The following is a 20,696-nucleotide window of genomic DNA, read 5'->3' on the forward strand; positions in this document are numbered from 1 at the left end:
ACTGGTGTAATGGATAGGTGGGATATGTGCAGTAAGTTCTACTGGTGTAGTGGATGGGTGGGATAGGTGCAGTACGTTCTACTGGTGTAGGGGATGGGTGGGATATGTGCAGTAAGTTCTACTGGTGTAGTGGATGGTTGGGACAGGTGCAGTAAGTTCTACTGGTGTAGTAGATAGGTGGGATAGGTGCAGTAAGTTCTACTGGTGTAGTGGATGGGTGGGACAGGTGAAGTAAGTTATACTGGTGTAGTGGATGGGTGGGACAGGTGAGGTAAGTTATACTGGTGTAGTGGATGGGTGGGATAGGTGCAGTAAGTTCTACTGGTGTAATGGATAGGTGGGATAGGTGGGATATGTGCAGTAAGTTCTACTGGTGTAGTGGATGGGTGGGATAGGTGCAGTACGTTCTACTGGTGTAGGGGATGGGTGGGATATGTGCAGTAAGTTCTACTGGTGTAGTGGATGGGTGGGACAGGTGCAGTAAGTTCTACTGGTATAAGGGATGGGTGGGATAGGTGCAGTAAGTTCTACTGGTGTAGTGGATGGGTGGGACAGGTGAAGTAAGTTATACTGGTGTAGTGGATGGGTGGGACAGGTGAGGTAAGTTATACTGGTGTAGTGGATGGGTGGGATAGGTGCAGTAAGTTCTACTGGTGTAGTGGATGGGTGGGATAGGTGCTGTAAGTTCTACTGGTGTAGTGGATGGGTGGGATAGGTGCTGTAAGTTCTACTGGTGTAGTGGATGGGTGGGACAGGTGCAGTAAGTTCTACTGGTGTAGTGGATGGGTGGGATAGGTGCAGTAAGTTCTACTGGTGTAGGGGATGGGTGGGATATGTGCAGTAAGTCAGTGAGTAAGAATAACTCTGCTGGTGTAGTGGCTTGAAACTGAATCAACTTGGCCGGTGCAGTCTCCTTTGTCCCATTGGCTCTGCTCACACTGTATGTTTATCTAGCTCTCTGTCATTGTTTAATGCGACAGTCTTTGAAAATGGTCTCTCCCTCCATTGCCAACCGCATGAGTAGTCCAAGGAAGAGAGAGAGAGTCCTTGGAGAAAGCACAACTATCTGAAATATGATGCCAAGCACTGCAGTGATCCCAGGCACTGACTGCCTCACATATTGTTAGATCTCATAAGCTGCTATGGGCCACAGTTTTAAAGGCAGGATCTGGTTCCCCAAGCTTCTGCCACCTGCCACATGCAGCCAAAACTCTGCGTGTGTATATTCTGACATCAGTATGCGTACATGAACATTACGCATGTATGTGGGACAGAAAGTCAAAGAAATGAAAGAGAGAGAGAGGGATGCAAGAGAGAGAGGAAAGAGAAAGAAGAAGGTGAGAACAGTAGGTGAGAGATAAAGAGGAAGTGAAGATAAAGAGATGGAGAGAGATAGATAAAGCCCCTTTGAATTGAGAGAGAGAGAGAGATTTCATGGACGAGTCTGGACTGGAGCCTGGTGTCCTCCGTCACCTGGTAGAAATGTAGAGTGGCTGGCTGGCTGGCTGATGAAAATGACTGCATGATAAGATCAGGAGCAAGCAGAAAAAATATGTCCTGTCTGCCTCTGTACTCTGTACCAGCCTGCCGACTATAAACCACAGCACAGGAACGTTCAGCCAATGTTCAGAGTAACATTTGCCTGTCACCTGAGGCAAAAATACAGCCAGGTTGGCAATAATTACTTCCTTTTACTGTAATCAACCAAGCTTTTTGCTTTGTGGTTGTATCAGTGTGTTGGCTGGAGAACAGGAGAGGGAAAAATAAGTCTTTCATCAGGTGGATCAGAGAGCACAGTAGTTGAATAGATGGATTGTTTTCAGACAAATTATATATTTAAATAGGTAGAATGGTTTAATTTGAATATCAAATTGACTGATTGGGTTTAACATAGCAGAAGTGTTAAGCATTTGACTATAAGTATTTGGTCTAAATGTACTCAAATGTAGGCAATTTCATTGGATCTGAAAGAGTATTTCTAGTTTATCTAATCCCTCAACTAAATGAATTTCGTATTTTGAAGATAATTTAATCCGGACCCAACTGGAGGCTGCCTCAGTCAGACAGTTAACAAATCTGTGTGTCACTCAGTTGGTCAATCAGACAGACAGACGGTCAGTCAGTGGACTCTCCTTTTGGAGGTGGGAGCAAATGCTCCAGGTATAGGATACAGGAAACTAGTCATACCCCCTGATGACAAGCCCAACAGGAGACAGAGATAGAAACAGACAGACAAGAAACAAGACATACAGACAGACAGTAAGTAGAGAGTTAGATTTAAGGGAGAATGGGCTTGTGCGCTAGGATTTCCTGAAACTAATTAACAACAAGGTAGTCCTGGCATGCCAATTAAATGGTCAGTGAAAAGCAGTGGCTTATTTCACTGGCACTTTTTCTGCCCATCATGGAGGAAGTGGGGAATATATGAATTTATTAAAGGTTGTCTAATGTATTGATAGGGAGGCTGGAAGCATTTCAGTGTAGGCCTAATGCAGATTGGGTAGCCTAGTCTTAGTAGAAATTGTCAGGTTGGTAGCGGAGAGACTGTTGAAGGAAAAAAAGTTGAGGCTTATTTATGGTGTTGTCCTGTGTGTGTGAATTAATGAATGAATTACATTTTATTTTTGTGTCAAACCGCCAGTTCGCAACCCATCCCATTATTAATACATACACAAACATTACAATAATTCACTGCAATAATTCAGTGATAATTATTCTGGTGTTCTGTGCAGTGTGCACCACATAAAGATTGTGTGTGTGTATGTGTGTGTGCGTTTTGTTTGTGTATGCTCTGAAAACTAGAGGGGTCACAGGATAAGGTAACTACTATGATTTAGTCTGAGGGACCCACACTCTAGGCTGTGTAAATGTAAGAAAGCACCTGTGTGGGTATTTACAGTATTCATGACAAGCAGAAGTTGCAGGCTCAGTAGCAACTAGGTTTGGTATGACGGAAGCTGCTCCAGTCCATCCCACATACCTTTCTTGCTGGACTCATAATCCCTCATTTTGGCAAACAGAGAGGAATAAGATTGCTCTGATCTTCCACAGCAGCTGTGTGTGTAGCCCTAGTCTGCTGAATTAAAGGGTACTGTAGTAATCATGTGTTACTCTTACCCTGTGAGATTTCAAGTTCCTATAAAGATGTTTGAATGGGCACATCATTCCTGAATTTGTTTCTTTCTCACATACAGTGCCTTGCGAAAGTATTCGGCCCCCTTGAACTTTGCGACCTTTTGCCACATTTCAGGCTTCAAACATAAAGATATAAAACTGTATTTTTTTGTGAAGAATCAACAACAAGTGGGACACAATCATGAAGTGGAACGACATTTATTGGATATTTCAAAAATCAAAAACTGAAAAATTGGGCGTGCAAAATTATTCAGCCCCCTTAAGTTAATACTTTGTAGCGCCACCTTTTGCTGTGATTACAGCTGTAAGTCGCTTGGGGTATGTCTCTATCAGTTTTGCACATCGAGAGACTGAAATCTTTTCCCATTCCTCCTTGCAAAACAGCTCGAGCTCAGTGAGGTTGGATGGAGAGCATTTGTGAACAGCAGTTTTCAGTTCTTTCCACAGATTCTCGATTGGATTCAGGTCTGGACTTTGACTTGGCCATTCTAACACCTGGATATGTTTATTTTTGAACCATTCCATTGTAGATTTTGCTTTATGTTTTGGATCATTGTCTTGTTGGAAGACAAATCTCCGTCCCAGTCTCAGGTCTTTTGCAGACTCCATCAGGTTTTCTTCCAGAATGGTCCTGTATTTGGCTCCATCCATCTTCCCATCAATTTTAACCATCTTCCCTGACCCTGCTGAAGAAAAGCAGGCCCAAACCATGATGCTGCCACCACCATGTTTGACAGTGGGGATGGTGTGTTCAGGGTGATGAGCTGTGTTGCTTTTACGCCAAACATAACGTTTTGCATTGTTGCCAAAAAGTTCAATTTTGGTTTCATCTGACCAGAGCACCTTCTTCCACATGTTTGGTGTGTCTCCCAGGTGGCTTGTGGCAAACTTTAAACGACACTTTTTATGGATATCTTTAAGAAATGGCTTTCTTCTTGCCACTCTTCCATAAAGGCCAGATTTGTGCAATATATGACTGATTGTTGTCCTATGGACAGAGTCTCCCACCTCAGCTGTAGATCTCTGCAGTTCATCCAGAGTGATCATGGGCCTCTTGGCTGCATCTCTGATCAGTCTTCTCCTTGTATGAGCTGAAAGTTTAGAGGGACGGCCAGGTCTTGGTAGATTTGCAGTGGTCTGATACTCCTTCCATTTCAATATTATCGCTTGCACAGTGCTCCTTGGGATGTTTAAAGCTTGGGAAATCTTTTGGTATCCAAATCCGGCTTTAAACTTCTTCACAACAGTATCTCGGACCTGCCTGGTGTGTTCCTTGTTCTTCATGATGCTCTCTGCGCTTTTAACGGACCTCTGAGACTATCACAGTGCAGGTGCATTTATACGGAGACTTGATTACACACAGGTGGATTGTATTTATCATCATTAGTCATTTAGGTCAACATTGGATCATTCAGAGATCCTCACTGAACTTCTGGAGAGAGTTTGCTGCACTGAAAGTAAAGGGGCTGAATAATTTTTTGATTTGTTAAAAAAGTTTGAAATATCCAATAAATGTCGTTCCACTTCATGATTGTGTCCCACTTATTGTTGATTCTTCACAACAAAATACAGTTTTATATCTTCATGTTTGAAGCCTGAAATGTGGCAAAAGGTCGCAAAGTTCAAGGGGGCCGAATACTTTCGCAAGGCACTGTAGCATATACACACACACCCCAACATATTCAGTCATTTCTAGAGTACATACAAGCATGTAATGATCAGTATTCATCTATTCATTTGAAAAATAAGAGTAGGAAATGTATTTGCTTGCCATGCATAGCATTAACACCAACATGGGTTTGCCAGTGTGTGCGTGTGTGTACCTGTGCATGTGTATGAGAGCGAGAGAGGGAGAGGAATACAACTCCACCCTGTCTTATTGTGTTTTAATTTGACCAGGGCATGCCTCTATGTCATCTAACATGAGCAAACAGGGAGAATATTTTCAGGCTGAATCAGCATCGGAGAAAGAGGAGATTAAGCCTTGGAGAAATGAGCCTGGCAGCCTGTGCTGCAGGGGGGGGGGTCTGTCGGGGTGCCAGTGATGGCTCATATATGGAGGGGTCGGGGGGGGGGGGGTGTTTTAGGGGACACAAAGGAGGACACTGTGCCTCCGTGAATAGGGTTCAATTAGCGAGATTCATCCCTTGCTCTTGACTCGCCCATCTGCGTCTCAACCTTCCCCTTTGTCCCCTTGGTGCAGCTCATCCACTGGGCTTGGTTTAATTAGAACCCCTTCAGGAGAGACAGGTAGGGAACAGGAGAGGAGAGGGCCTCTATAAGAGAGCTATACTATAGGCAGGATTCTACACAACACCCTGGAATAAGCTACTGGAGAGAGGACGGCAGGGTTGAGGAGCTTTGGGGAATGTTTCATATGTCACAGACGATGACACGTGGCTGGTAGATTTTGGAAAAATTGCATTAAAACACTAAAATTGATTCACACACACACACACACACACACACACACACACACACACACACACACACACACACACACACACACACACACACACACAAACTCCTTCACAATGACAAACACTCTCAGCTTCTATACCACTGGTGTTAATTTGCTGTCGTAGGAGTGTTTATGCGAGACTGTTAAAAGCATTGTGTAATGTTGATACACAAAAATTGTGTTATTGCATCAATATAGTTGTTTTGGAAATGATTATATTCCTGGGAAGCAACTTCAATAAATCTCCAAATGAATGAAAGAACACTCATTCCAAATGTAGTCAAACCATTATTACTGTCAGAGAAAAAAACTATTTCAGTCAACAGTTGTGAAATAAAAATTACTGGATTCAGTGAAGCAAAAACATTTTCTTTTGAGTCCAACTATTCCAGACTCATTCATGGGAAACTTCTGTTTTGCCTGTTCCGCAATGCTCCATGTTTGTGTTTAGCGACTCACAGTGTGTTGAATAACTGATCCTCCCCATAGGCTATTGTAGCACCATCCAGAATGCTGAAGTGCTATAGGGAGAGTTTTCATATGCTGGAATAGAGCTGCTATAAATGCATTAAGCAGCTTGTTATAAACAGCAGGTCAGAGAATGCTGCTGTCCTGTGCCAGGCTCAGCTGACGGGGAACTCTTCTCAAATAGTATTTTGTTAATGATCATTGGGAGCTCTCGTCTCCTCATTTCCCCTTTGCTGTGACATATGTAACCGCGGTGCTTATGAACGTACAGACCTTGGACCTATTGTGGACTGAGCTGACCTCATTGTTTGAATTGTTTACTTTTTTCCCCCAGGGAGTCGAGCAACAGTTAGCCACGCTGTATTGTTGAGGAGACAATTGACTGAGAGAGAGAGGAGTGAGAGGGAAATGTCTGAACAACCAAGTTAAACCTGTGGTTTTGGAGTAGAGATAAAAGACTGTAAGCCCGACCAGATGTTTGTATCGTGTTTTGAAGTGCTCCCTTTATACAGAGAGGGTGGTATGGGAGAAAAGACAGCTCATGACTTCTCACAAAGAACAAAAGGGAAACATTCATGTTGGTGTATGTTGTTCTTTGAATCATTGGGTTTCGCTGTGCAAAGCAGAGGAATCTTCTGCGGTTTTGAAAGTTTTGATAGTGAAAAAAGGAGCAGTTGCCCAGTATGGAGTAAGCAGAAAAGAGGCCCATTTTCCCAATATGACCTAGACAGCAAAGAGGCCCCACGTTCACTTCAGAATGCAGTATTGGTGAGTGTTGACATGAGGGCTGTGTGATATCGTTTTACGCTTCTCTCACACAATCGCCTTTCTCTTGTGCCTCCATTTTGAAGCTGTGTTCGCTAAAAACCGTGGTTTGAGTTTTAGTCCTTTTGAAAGGTAACAGCTGTAACAATTCAAAGAACGCTGTGAATAATTTATGAAAATGTAAGGTACCTGAACTGAATACACTCCCACACATGTTCTTAACTGGCTAGAAAGAGAAGAATCTTCCAACTCACACTCCCACCATTTTATAATATTTTTCCATTCCAAAATCATGACTAAATCGTTTATCATCTCCGTGGTCTACCAGAAGACCCAAGGGAGCTTTAGTGCCTTCATGACACAGCCCTTCCCAATATATGATACGTAACAGACAAATTCAAATCAGGACCTCGTAGCCAGTTCCAATGCTGATTTTCAATCTTTCTTCTAATCAAGGACTGATTTAGACATAGGACACAGTAGTCTGGATTTCCAGGCTTGAATTTGAATACCTCTGATACATAATCTCTCTCTCTCTCACTCTCACTCTCTCTCTCTCTCTCTCTCTCTCTCTCTCTCTCTCTCTCTCTCTCTCTCTCTCTCTCTCCAGCAGTCATATGTGTCCTCCAGCCACCAGATGGCACCCCCCAGTCCCAGCAGCAACAGCAGTGTCGGGGGAGTGGATCAGCTGAGTAAAACTAACCTGTACATCCGCGGTCTTCACCCCGGGACTACAGACCAGGACCTGGTTAAGCTATGCCAGCCGTAGGTCTTCTTCTCCTACTTGCCCACTTTCTTTTACACGGGTAGGGTGAAGTTGCCTCTAGATGCTGATTTAAGATCAGTTTAGTATTTTCATCCTGGTGGTTAGGAGCGGGATAAACAAATCCTAGATCTGTGCCCACAGGTGAATTCTACCTGGAGCTCTTCAATAGGTGCTACTTTGCCACAAAGTGACTACAGTTATTACTGTCAGGCTACCTACCTAATAAGAGCCTACCCTCAGATCAGAACTGGTTGACTTTGCTGCATTATGGTTGGCTATACAACCTACACGTGTTGCGACAAGGGTTGTTGTGGCTGTATATTCTAAACAGACTGGTGAGCCTCAGCAGGAGGCACACACACACACACACAACACATACAGTCAAAAAAGGCAGGCTTGCTTTCACTAACAAATAGTGTAACATCCAGCCCAGGCACCAGAAAAACCACACCAGGAGGGTAACAGGAGGTAGGGGCTTAGGTGCTGGGGAGTGTGGGAGCGTGTGCACTTGTTCACTACTTCCAACAAATCTTAAAGCATTGGATTGGTGGAGCCATGGGCTAGTTAGAGTTTCCACCATATTTCTTATCAAATCAGTGAAGGGAAGTGACAATTGCACACTTTGGGAAGAAGGAGAGAGAATTGGTATGCAGACATAGCCTCTGTTAATAGCATACAGTTTGGATGCATTCTAATTATGTTTAGATAAGTGAAGGAGTGTAGAGTGAGTGACCTAGAGAGGACTAGGAATTTTTAATTGCTATTTAAAACAGAAAACTCGTACTTAACAGGGTAAAGCCTGGAGATTGACATCAAGTTGGAGAGGGAGGGCTGGGTTTGTGTAATATGTGTTGGAGTAGGGGAGGTGGAGGGCATTGGCGGAGAAGTGAACCTTGGAGGTGAAATGCAAATGACTGGAAAAAGAATAGCATGGCATGCTAGGTAAAGAATGCCACAGGCCTGTAAGTGGGTCAGAGTTAAGACCTTCTACCCCATCCTCCCCTCCCTACGACACACACACATACACACACACACATACACACACTTTACAACAACTGTTGATGAAGTTGAGGTAGGAGCAAGGTCAGAGAGTTACTGCCACACAACCTTTGAACTGTTCAACAGGATGCATGACTTTGTTAATGACAACACAAAATATTTCTCTCTCTCCATTACAAAAGAGGGCACATCCCCACCAAACAGTTAGTGGGCATTGGTCATATGGTCATATGGCCATGGTCATATGGCTCAAGTTAGAAATGTCCTCCTATTCACAAATCTAAAATCCGATTACCTAACTTCCAATTGTAACCTTAAAACCTTTTGTGACTAGGGGGCAGTATTTTCATTTTTTGAAAAATAACGTTCCCGTAGTAAACGGATATTTTGTCAGGACAAGATGCAAGAATATGCATATAATTGAGAGCTTAGGATAGAAAACACTCTAAAGTTTCCAAAACTGTAAAAATATTGTCTGTGAGTATAACAGAACTGATATTGCAGGCGAAAGCCTGAGAAAAATCCAATCCAGAAGTGCCTCATGTTTTGAAAGCGCTGCGTTCCAATGCTCCCCTTTTGAGCAGTGAATGGGCTATCGACCAGATTACTTTTTCTCCGTATTCCCCAAGGTGTCTACAGCATTGTGACGTAGTTTTACGCATTTATGTTGAAGAATACCCGTAAGCGGCTACATTGTGCAACTGGTCACCTGATGGCTCCCAGAGTGATTCTCGCGTAAAATACAGAGGTAGCCATTATTCCAATCGGTCCTACTGAAAAACCAATTGTCCCGGGGGATATATTATCGAATAGATATTTGAAAAACACCTTGAGGATTGATTATAAACAACGTTTGCCATGTTTCTGTCGATATTATGGAGCTAATTTTGAATATTTTTCGGCGTTTTCGTGACTGCAATTTCCGGGCGATTTCTCAGCCAAAGGTGAAGAACAAACGGAGCTATTTCACCTACAAAAATAATATTTTGGGAAAAAAAGAACATTGGCTATCTAACTGGGAGTCTCGTGAGTGAAAACATTCGAAGCTCATCAAAGGTAAACGATTTAATTTGATTGCTTTTCTGATTTCCGTGACCAAGTTACCTGCTGCTAGCTGGACAAAATGCTATGCTAGGCTATCGATAAACTTACACTAATGTTTGTCTAGCTTTGGCTGTAAAGCATATTTTGAAAATCTGAGATGACAGGGTGATTAACAAAAGGCTAAGCTGTGTCTCAATATATTTCACTTGTGATTTTCATGAATAGGAATATTTTCTAGGAATATTCTTTGTCTGTTGCGTTATGCTAATTAGTGTTAGTCGATGATTACGCTCCCTCATGCGGGATGGGGAGTCAGAGGTTTTAACCAACAGAGGAATGAAAGAAGATCTGACTCTGTGTCAGAGTTTAGGGGCAACTTCATGTGTGGCTAACGGCCAGGCTTTAGGACCCAGAGGTGGAAAGAGAGTGTGGGAGCAGAGGACAGTCGAGAGACAGGGGACAGGAAGGGGTGAAGGATCCAGTTACACTTTACACTCCACCCCAGTACTCTGTTAGGGCCAGCCAGTGGAACATCAGCCGCCCTCGCTGACTGCATTACACAGAGACAGTGGAGGGCAGGACCTCTCTCTCTCTGACTAGCAGAAGTCAGGATGGCCGAGCGGTCTAAGGCGCTGCATTCAGGCCGCAGTCTCCACTGGAGACGTATTTGCTGTGTTCATAAATATTTGTTGTGTGACCTCAAATTTTTATTTGGTAGCACCAGTGCGCTTAGAAAAATATTCACCCAGATAATACATTGAACAGCAAAACTGAAGTTGTGCCTCTGGGTTTGGGAGCAAGCAAAATTGTTACATTTGTTTGTTTGTTTCGTGTCCCTGAGCCCTGGCTGTTTTTACATTTGTATCATCATCAGAGTGGCGTGCCATAATCAGAGTGGCGTGCATTGTGAGCATGTTGATACGATACTTTGTATCATTTGACCTCTAACCTGTGAGTGTGAAATTCAGCAACACTTGATGGACAGTAGAAGTTATTTGCTTCTGTATTGATAAAAGCAGGGGCGCAACTTTGGTTTTAGAAGTTGTTTTTTCATCCTGTCGGCTGAATCGTGTCAGCCTACCCGACCACTCGGAGGCATCTGCATGGTCCTAAAGCACACCGTTGCCTTATTTTGTATCACATTCAATGATTAAAATTTCAGAATGTGGACATGTCCCCCCCATCCCCAGTGAAAGTTGCAATCCTGGATAAAAGTAAATACCAATTTGTTAGTCTTCACCTGGATTTTACTACGTGAAAAACAACGAAGGCTTTTATACGTTTCAAAATTACGTACTGCTTGCCTATTGGTCTGGTGTGTGTGTGTGTGTGTGTGTGCGCATGCATAATTACCCAGCATTAGGAAGTGTTTGTGTCTAAATGTTAGGGAGATTTCACAAAATGTCCGATAGTCACCCCCTCCTCATATGGTCTGATGATGTCATGTTTATGTGTTTTTGTTTTAAGGTATGGGAAGATTGTTTCCACCAAGGCCATCCTGGACAAAACCACCAACAAGTGCAAAGGTGAGAGTTCAGTGTTCAACAGGTTGTTTGGTTCATGGCACAGATGCCACTTACATTTAACCTGGAAAGATAGTGTTAGTGTCTAGTGTTGTGTTGTTGACTGTGTCTCCTTAAACAAGCTCATGGATTTATGGACTACATAATATTCGATGGTATTAGGCTATATAATATAATGTTAAAGTATTAGTCTGGTTACAGGTCTACTAATATACTGTATAAATCTATAAATCCACTAAACTTTAGACATTTTACAGATTGTCTTTAGACTTTAAACACCTGTAGTTAATCTAACTGCCATTTTGAATTACAATCTTACTTATCAATCATGAACATTTTGTACGAATATAAAAATGTGTGTGTATATGTGTTGTGTAGGCTATGGCTTTGTGGACTTTGACAGTCCGACAGCGGCCCAGAAAGCAGTGACCTCCCTGAAGTCCAGTGGTGCCCAGGCTCAGATGGCCAAGGTAAGACACACATTCATTTACATCAACTCCACACACACACTTTATATATTCATAGTCACACATGATCTGTTATAAACGTTTCTATTAGGAGTTCAATCACAACATCAATGTGACTCCTTACATCCTCAATTTCTTTATTTCTTTGCCAAACTCATATGAAAAAAATGCTATTGTATACTATGGTATAAATACTATAGTATTCACTCTAGTGTTTTTGCAGACTTTACTGTAGTATTCATTGTAGTGTATTTACTGTAGTATACTGTAGTATTTACAGTTAGCTATAGTATAAAGAAAACTATAAGAAAACTGTAGTATATACTATAGTAATTAATGTACTGTTTTGTGGATTGTAGTATACTGTATTATTTACTGTAGTGTTTTTGCAGACATTACTGTAGTATTTACTATAGTGTTTTTGTTTTATTTTCTGTGACAAAGAAGTGGAGGCTTTCTCCTTCAGGAAACCTACTGGAGAAATACTAAAAGAGCAGATTTACCCTAACCTGTATGTAGGTAGGACTGGGGTCTGAACGGATAGTTCAGCTCTTCTGCTCTTTTCTAGAACTTGTAGGGAACATCATATATGATCTATAATTTGCATGTCGGTTTTTCACTTATTGGTGGCACAAATTGCAATATAGGGGAATGGGCAGGGTATATGCAAATTAAATACTTTAGTATTTACTATAGTTTAAAAAGGGTAGTGTTTTTGCAGACATTGCAGGTTTTTTTTGTGGATATTACTGTAGTATTTACTATAGTATCCTACAGTATACTACAACATTGTACTAAACATGATCGAGGGATACTACAGTGTGTAGTATACTATTCTACAGTATACTACAGTTTACTATAGAATTCTGTAGTAAGTACTGTAGAATTCTATAATAAACTGTTGTATTTTTTTTTGTGTGGGAGTGTTCAGCGAACCTGAACTTTCAAATAATTTATTTGATGGTGAATTGACAGTTCTGCCAAATTGGCATCTATATTGAACTACAAAAAGGAGAGACAGTGTTCATGCAAACACACTCCCTCCAACATTCCCAGTGGTTAGAAAGGTGAGCTCTTATACTGTATGTTGTTATGGCCTGAATGGTGATAAGTGTTCTCTTGGCACCTTCTCAAGATCTTAGTTAGCTGGCAGTTGGCTGGGTGGGAGGGTAAAGAGGGAGGGTAAAGAGGTCACAGTATCTGAGGAGAACAGGAAGTCTATCAGATGGAACTGGTTGTTTCTCCTCTTCCCTCTCTTGACTCTTCCTCTCCTCTTCACCTCTATTCTCACATCTCCCCTTGCCCCTTTTTACCCACCCTCTCTCCCTCTTTCCCTCCTCCTTTGTGTGGCTAGCAATATGTGTGTCCTGCTAAGCGGCTCCTGCTGTGGGCCTTGTCCTGAGCTCTTTGTGTGGGTGTTTGCAGTCAAAGGGACTGTTGTGGGCCTATTAAGCTTATCCCTCTGTGCCTCTCAGGCCCCCCATTGAGAGGGCCCGGGAAGGGTGCCACCGCACCCGCCGTCAATGGGACGGGGACAATGAGCTGGCTTGTGCCTGCCTGGGTTTGTATCTGGGCCTGGGGCTGACACTATAGGACTACAATCACTCCAATCCGGCCCTGCAACAGGGTCCAAGTCACTTCACTACTACAGAGCGAAGATGGAGCAGCACAGGAGTTAATACACTAACTTCAGAATTAAGACGAGCCTTGCAACTGAAAATCAGGGTCCATCTAATCACTCCTCCTGCTACCCAGATATTGTATCCAAACACTCACTGTAATAGAAGTTAGAACACAATAGCCTAACTTACATAAACAGTATACAGTGGCAAGAGAAAGTATGTGACCCTTTGGAATTACCTGGATTTGCATAAATTGGTTATAAAATTTGATCTGATCTTCATCTAAATCACAACAATAGACAAACACAGTCTGCTTAAACTAATAACACACAAACAATTATATGTTTGCATGTCTTTATTGAACACACCGTGTAAACATGCACAGTGCAGGGTGGGAAAAGTATGTGAACCCTTGATTTTAATAACTGGTCGACCCTACTTTGGCAGCAATACCCTCAACCAAACCTTTTCTGTAGTTGTGAATCAGACCTGCACAACGGTCAGGAGGAATTTTGGACCATTCCTCTTTACTAAACTGTTTCCGTTCAGCAATATTCTTGGGATGTTTGGTGTGAAACGCTCTCTTGAGGTCATGCCACAGCATCTCAATCGGGTTGAGGTCAGGACTCTTACTAGGCCACTCCAGAAGGCGTATTTTCTTCTGTTGAAGCCATTCTGTTGTTGACTTACTTTTGTGTTTTGGGTCGTTGTCCCGTTGCATCACCCAACTTCTGTTGAGCTTCAATTGGCGGACAGATAGCTTTACATTCTCCTGCAAAATGTCTTGATAAACTTGGGAATTCATTTTTCCATTGATGATAGCAAGCTTTCCAGGCCTTGAGGCAGCAAAGCAGCTCCAAACCATGATGCTCCCTTCACCATACTTTACAGTTGGGATGAGGTTTTGATGTTGGTGTGCTGTGCCTTTCTTTCTCCACATGTATGTTGCCTTTCCTTCCTCGCCTCCAGACCGTAGTCAGGACGGCTCAGGGGAGCCTTCACTTGCTAGCTCCGGGGCCAGGGCAATTTACGGATGCTCTGGGGAAATTCCCACATTTGGGGATGTTATCCGCTGCTAATGACGAGTTAATCTGGAATTCCACTGAAATAGTTCACTTTTATTCAAACTTGTACATCATTTGAGGTAGTCTGAATGACAAAATAAAATAGTGGGCTATTGGAGCAAAAAGAGTGTTGCTCATAGTACGTACGGCTACATACTCATCACACAATATTGCATTCAAACCCCAAAAGTTAACTTACTGCGTTACCCATAATGCACTTCAGTGTTTTAAAGCTATACCCATACTTTATCAACACATAGTGTTGTGTGTTCCTTCCAAACAACTCAACATTAGTTTCTTCTGTCCACAGAATATTTTGCCAGTAGCGCTGTGGAACATCCAGATGCTCTTTTGCGAAGTTCAGACGTGCAGCAATGTTTTTTTTAGGACAGCAGTGGCTTCTTCCGTGGTGTCCACCCATGAACACCATTCTTGTTTTACGTAGTGTAGACATGTCAACAGAGATATTAGCATGTTCCAGAGATTTCTTTAAGTCTTTAGCTGACACTCTAAGATTCTTCTTAACCTCATTGAGATCTGCGCTGTGCTCTTGCAGTCATCTTTGCAGGACAGCCACTCCTAGGAGAGTAGCAACAGTGCTGAACGTTCTCCATTTATAGACAGTTTGTCTTACCGTGAACTGATGAACATCAAGGCTTTTAGAGATACTTTTAACTCTTTCCAGCTTTATACAACTCAACAATTCTTAATCTTGCGTCTTCTGAGATCTCTTTTGTTCGAGGCATGGTTCACATCAGGCAGTGCTTCTTGTGAATAGCAAACTCAAATTCTGTGTGTTTTTTTATAGGGCGGGGCAGCTCTAACCAACATCTCCAATCTCGTCTCAATGATTATACTCCAGGTTAGCTGACACCTGACTCCAATTAGCTTTTGGAGAAGTCATTAGCCTAGGGGTTCACATACTTTTTCCAACCTACACTGTGAATGTTTAAATGATGTATTCAATATAAACAAAAAATATACAATAATTTGTGAGTTATTAGTTTAAGCAGACTGTGTTTGTCTGTTGTTGTGACTTAGATGAAGATTGTTATGACCAATTTATGCAGAAATCCAGATAATTCCAAAGGGTTCATATACTTTTTCTTGCTACTGTAACTGAGAAGTTGGTAGTGGACAAAACAGTGGAGAGTGCCCTATTAGAAGTCATTTTGGGCCTGTGAGCTACAGTGAGCTACTCTGCATCATGGCCTGGCCTTCTGAACTGGGCTTATGGGTTGTTAGGTTACCCAGGTATAACTCAGTCTGTGATTAAAAGGCAAGGAGAAACCCACAGACACTGACAGTGATGACCACCCTGTTTTGTTCATCCCTGATTTAAACAGTATCTGTCCAAATCTGAAATCAGACACTAAAGTAAAATATATTTGCATTTGTCAGGTTATTTCCTTGTACGTACTGTCACTGAATGTGGGTCATGTTGTTGTCATGTTTGTAACGGGTTTCTTCCTCCTCCTCAGAGGAGGAGTAGTAGGAAGGATTGGAGGACCAAAATGCAGCGTGGTTTGTATCCATAATGTAATTTTATGGAAAATGAATACAAAATACAAAAGAACAAGAGAATCAAAATGAAACCCGAAACAGTCCCGAATGATGCAAACACTGAAACAGAAAAATAATCATCCACAACTCAAAGGTGAAACCAGGCTACCTAAGTATGGTTCTCAATCAGGGACAACGATTGACAGCTGCCTCTGATTGAGAACCATACCAGGCCAAACACAGAAATCCCAAATCATAGAAAAAAGAGCATAGACTGCCCACCCCAGCTCACACCCTGACCATACTAAAACAAAGACAAAACAAAGGAACTAAGGTCAGAACGTGACAATGTTTCCAGTGTGTTGATTCTTTAACAGTGTGGGCCATGCTGAGCGTTATCATAGCTCCCAGCCAGTCAGTCGTCTCAACAGAGGAGTGTCTATGGGGCTAGCTTTGGGGCTGGCTTTGGGGCTGGCTATGGGGCTGGCTGTGTGGCTGTCTATGGGGTGGCTATGGGGCAGGATATTGGGCTGGCTATGGGCTTTCTATAGGGCTGCCTACGGGGGTGACTATGGGGCTGTTTAGTGGCTGGCTTGTGGGCTGCCTAAGGGGGTGTCTATGGGGCAGTTTAGGTGACTGTTTATGGGTCTGTTTATGGGCTGTCTTTGGGCTTGGTGGGGAGGGACAGGGAAATAATGGAAAGTGATATAAATCAACAGCTCTTTGATTTCTAGAGAGCCTTCCTTTCTGCGTACAGACGTCAGCTCACACTCACCACCAGCTCGTCACCATAGATGCATACTGAGCAAGACTCCGGGGTTGTGTGTCACCAGGGGAGAGAGAAAAAATAGAGAGGGAGAGTTGGATAAAAAGAGAGAAAGAGCAATGAAGAGATTCCATTTCACATGTGGTGTGCTTGGGTGTGGTCCAGACATAATTTGAATATCAGCATCAGAGGACTCGTTTAAGAAATGTTGTCCCCGCATGCAGAACAGGATTAGATAGATCAGTCAGTCTTATCTATATTATATGACTGGTCACAGTGCCACTGAGTTGTGTAACAAGGAAGTGTCTCCTTAACAACCAATGTGGTTTAAATCCCAGAAATTAGACTTTCCCTCGCGTTGAATCCTGGTTAATTTAAGGAGATTTCTATTTATTGTGAGGACAGGCCAACACAATGTGACATTGAGAAGTGTTTCAGGATGCTGTGTGTTGACATGCTTCCGTACCATAAATCCACCCCGGAATTCCTCATTGTCAGATCAACAAAGTGACAAGCATGGTACAACACCCAGCTCAACTCCTGCTGAACTGTGCAAACTGAGGGTGCGTCCCAAATGCACCCGATTCCCTATGTAGCGCAATACTTTAGACCTCAAACTGAAGCTCCAGTAGGCAGCTACCTGTGTTCTTCGGCTCTCCTGTCTATTTGACTTAGGATCAAGCTGACTCTTTGCTTATGAATCAACAGAGATAAGTGTGGACTTACTGGTCTGTTGAATGAACCTATATTTTGGCTCAGTTTCTGTCCTAAAGGAGGGAGATGGAAATGGAGGGAACAGCGGGATGTAGTGCAGTCATATGGGGTGGTATCACTTGTGTGGATGGTGTTTTTGACTGGTGGTGACGAGGTGTATGTGGATCTGTAATTTAGACTTGACTGAAATGCTAGCTTTAAACACTGTATCTAAACCTTAGCTCATATCCTCTCTATTACTCCCTGGGGCATGAACCTGGTAACCTGATATTCACTATCACATATCATAACAAGTTGTTGTTTCCTCATGCTCTCTCAAATGTTGCATAAAAACCTTTGTGAGAGGGAAAGAGAGACTGTGGGAAAGACTGTATCAGGAGAGAGAGAGAGACTATTGCATGAGACAGGGAGAAAAGACTGTGTACAGTCAGACACTTTTGTAGTTCCTCCCTCTATCTGCTCTCCCACTGTACCCCCCTCTATTTTCTTTGTTTTTCAATGCTCCTCATTCCCCCTAGTCTCTCCCACCCCCTCTAGTTTTCTCCTTTACCTCCTTCAGTTACAGCAGGTTGTCAGATAGAAGCACAACTCATATGAACAAACCCACTCCTCCCCCATCATTCAATTCTCCCCCTTTTCATGCCCTTCCTCCTGAATATTACTTGCCTTTCTCCTCTCCCCTGTTTGTTGAAGCTCCCTCTTCCATCCCTCCTCCCCTCCTCTCCCTGCATTTGGCCCAGCCCCTACTCACTTGGTTGCCAAGCTCCTGTTGTTGTGCTAACTGTAAACTTCATGCCTGGTTTCCTGTATGTTTCTACATAGTCTCACAAGGTTTCACTTTTGAGCTCTGGAATCGGAATCTTCTCTCATTCCTCTTTTATTCATTCTTCTGGTCTGGGCTCTTTTTCAGTCCTTCCACATTTCCACATAATTTTCCTGCATGATAATGCTTACATTTCCTAGTAGCTGAATGTGTTTTTAAGAGGTGAAAAGTGCTCTTGTACTCACAAAAGCCCTCACATACAACCCACATTCAGTCATAAACCACTGAGAATACTAATTTGTTATATCGTTCATGACCATGACGTCACAAATATATCTAACAGAATTTAAACAGTGAATGTAAAACCTCTTTGTTTGTGATTACACACTGTGAGTCTGATTTACCCTGTCTGTCTGTTTTCCTTATGCAGCAACAGGAGCAGGACCCCACCAACCTGTACATCTCCAACCTGCCTGTGTCCATGGACGAGCAGGAGCTGGAGAGCATGCTCAAGTCCTTCGGCCAGGTCATCTCCACGCGCATCCTCCGCGATGCCAACGGGGTCAGCCGTGGCGTTGGCTTCGCCAGGTACACACTACATGCTACACCAGTAGCATCTTTGGCAACGTGTTAAACTAGCAGCTAAAACTACATGTTACAATAGTAGCAGTGGTGTAGTGGAGGGTATATGCAGGAATATGGCATGTACCCACTTTTTTTTATTGGGCATTGCGTATACTCACTTCTTAACCACCCTGATGCATATCAAAGTAGTGTAGTGGAGGTATACGTTGTTTCAATGAAAAATACCTATGGAACAGGTCAGAATGTTTAGCTTAACATTTTGATAAACTATTATTTCTTCTTATTCTAAGCACAGCAATATGCACATGGCGTTAGGCCTACAGTACGCATGCATGTTCCAACACGCGAATATTCCAAAATGCAATTTGTGGGAAAACACTGTTCTAAAATGCACATGTGAACGGTTTCATGGACAGAGATGGAAATATTCATTAGAAAATTTGAAAGAGGAGAGATTTAAAGATGCAATTATTATGGGTTGCTAATATGACTAGGATAATGCTTTTGGCTGCTAGACAATGAAAGAAAGTTGATTTGACAACCAATAGAAGAGGAGAGTGAAAATTATGCTGATGCTAATGATAGGCCTAAACATCTTCTGGTGGATAGAAAGGCTTTCCCAAAAACCTTCGCTAGTAAATGTTAACTAGCTACAAAGGAGTCTACCTGGCAGAATGATATGATTATTTGCATCAATCCAGTGGCCATTTGTTCTACAAACTCCATCTCATGTGAGCTACAGAAACACCGCCCACCAAACAACAGTAGGTGCCTACACACTTTAATTAAAGGGTAACTACACTCAAAAATCGAAATTTCTTAGATATTTCTCAGATCTCGAAAGTGGTGTCCTGATGTGGTTTAAGCATTGTTGTGCAATTTTGTTGTTTTTCTATAAAACAAACTGTGAATTTATCTAGGTTTCAATCCAATTGCCAAAAGAGTTTAATGCGAATATTCTAACATCAGCATAAAATGTGCATTTTCCCACCAGAGATGTGCTTCCATCAAACTGACTTGTGGGTAAAAGCCTATGTGTGATGACGTAATACACATTAACATTTATTTTGCGGTTAAATTCCGATCATGTAGCGAATAATTCATCGTAACTTACTTCATATGTAGCCTAATAAACTGCATACTTTCCCGAGTCTAAATGGGAGTACCACACAACATGTCATCGCGTGACTCTAAATTTACTTCAATATGATAGTCAATGTTTGCTCCTAAAAGCATGTCCACCACCATTTCTCGCATAATTAATTTTACAGACACAAAACAACACATATTGTCTAGCGTATTTTGTTTTTGTCGACATTTGGTGAGTTTACAGACCAGTTTGCTGTTTCAGTCCGGCCTGTTGTGCAATTTTTTTTATCCAACATGTTATTTACTGGAATAAAAAGGTTGGATGGTAATATAAACAGCGAAACAAAATAATTAAGGACAAATCAGAAACCTGTGAATTTCTGACTCAGTTGACAGGCTCATTCATCTATTTCAATGGTAGGCCTAATATTAACCTTGCACAGTACAATTTTTTTTGCCAAATAAGAATATACCCACTTCTCCAGGCACTCGTACACGACTGATTAACAGAGAGGGGTAAGTTGAACCTAAGGGGTAAGTTTAGCCACCCTTGTATCTAGGAAATCATAACCAAAATTAATCATTTGACCAAATATTTTGGAAGAGGTCATTATTTCATGGAGTCAGTGAAGGAAGAAATCACATGAAAAAATGGTTAGTTCGAAAAAACAGATTTTCACCAAGTCAAATGAATGTATAGTGTTAGAGGTTTCATGATGCTTGTATCTAAACCAAAGTAAATCATTTTAAGATTGTTCTATAAATCAGTTGGGGTCTCTATAAGCTTCAATATGAGGTCCTAAACAGAATGAAGTGCATCCTTGTAGCCAAGGCTATAAATGAGCATTTTTCATTGGTAACACTGTTCCTCCCAACTTTAAAAAGTTAGGAGCACCACATGGCATTGAGATACAACCTATATTGGTCCTATATGAATTCTAGCTACTTTTTAAGCACATGGT

The 20,696-nt window shown here is 42.2% G+C and overlaps 1 protein-coding gene and 1 non-coding gene across 3 annotated transcripts in view; one reads left to right on the top strand and one right to left on the bottom strand.

Moving 5' to 3' along the window:
- Positions 1-20,696, top strand: part of LOC109875933 (RNA-binding motif, single-stranded-interacting protein 2-like) — a 69,705-nt gene that overhangs the window by 22,698 nt on the left and 26,311 nt on the right. Inside the window, exons 2-5 of one of the 2 annotated variants that reach the window (XM_020468394.2) lie at positions 7,440-7,594; positions 11,106-11,164; positions 11,540-11,631; positions 18,491-18,648. In XM_020468394.2, coding sequence (XP_020323983.1) covers positions 7,440-7,594; positions 11,106-11,164; positions 11,540-11,631; positions 18,491-18,648 — 464 coding nt within the window. The remainder of the gene's footprint in view (positions 1-7,439; positions 7,595-11,105; positions 11,165-11,539; positions 11,632-18,490; positions 18,649-20,696) is intronic. The other variant, XM_020468395.2, reaches the window with a different exon arrangement.
- LOC116374262 (U7 small nuclear RNA) lies at positions 12,077-12,133 on the bottom strand. The gene has a single exon (XR_004210131.1). It is a non-coding gene; the product is annotated as a U7 small nuclear RNA (small nuclear RNA).

Source organism: Oncorhynchus kisutch, linkage group LG5 (genome assembly GCF_002021735.2).
Source record: "Oncorhynchus kisutch isolate 150728-3 linkage group LG5, Okis_V2, whole genome shotgun sequence".
Classification (NCBI taxonomy): Eukaryota; Metazoa; Chordata; class Actinopteri; order Salmoniformes; family Salmonidae; genus Oncorhynchus; species Oncorhynchus kisutch.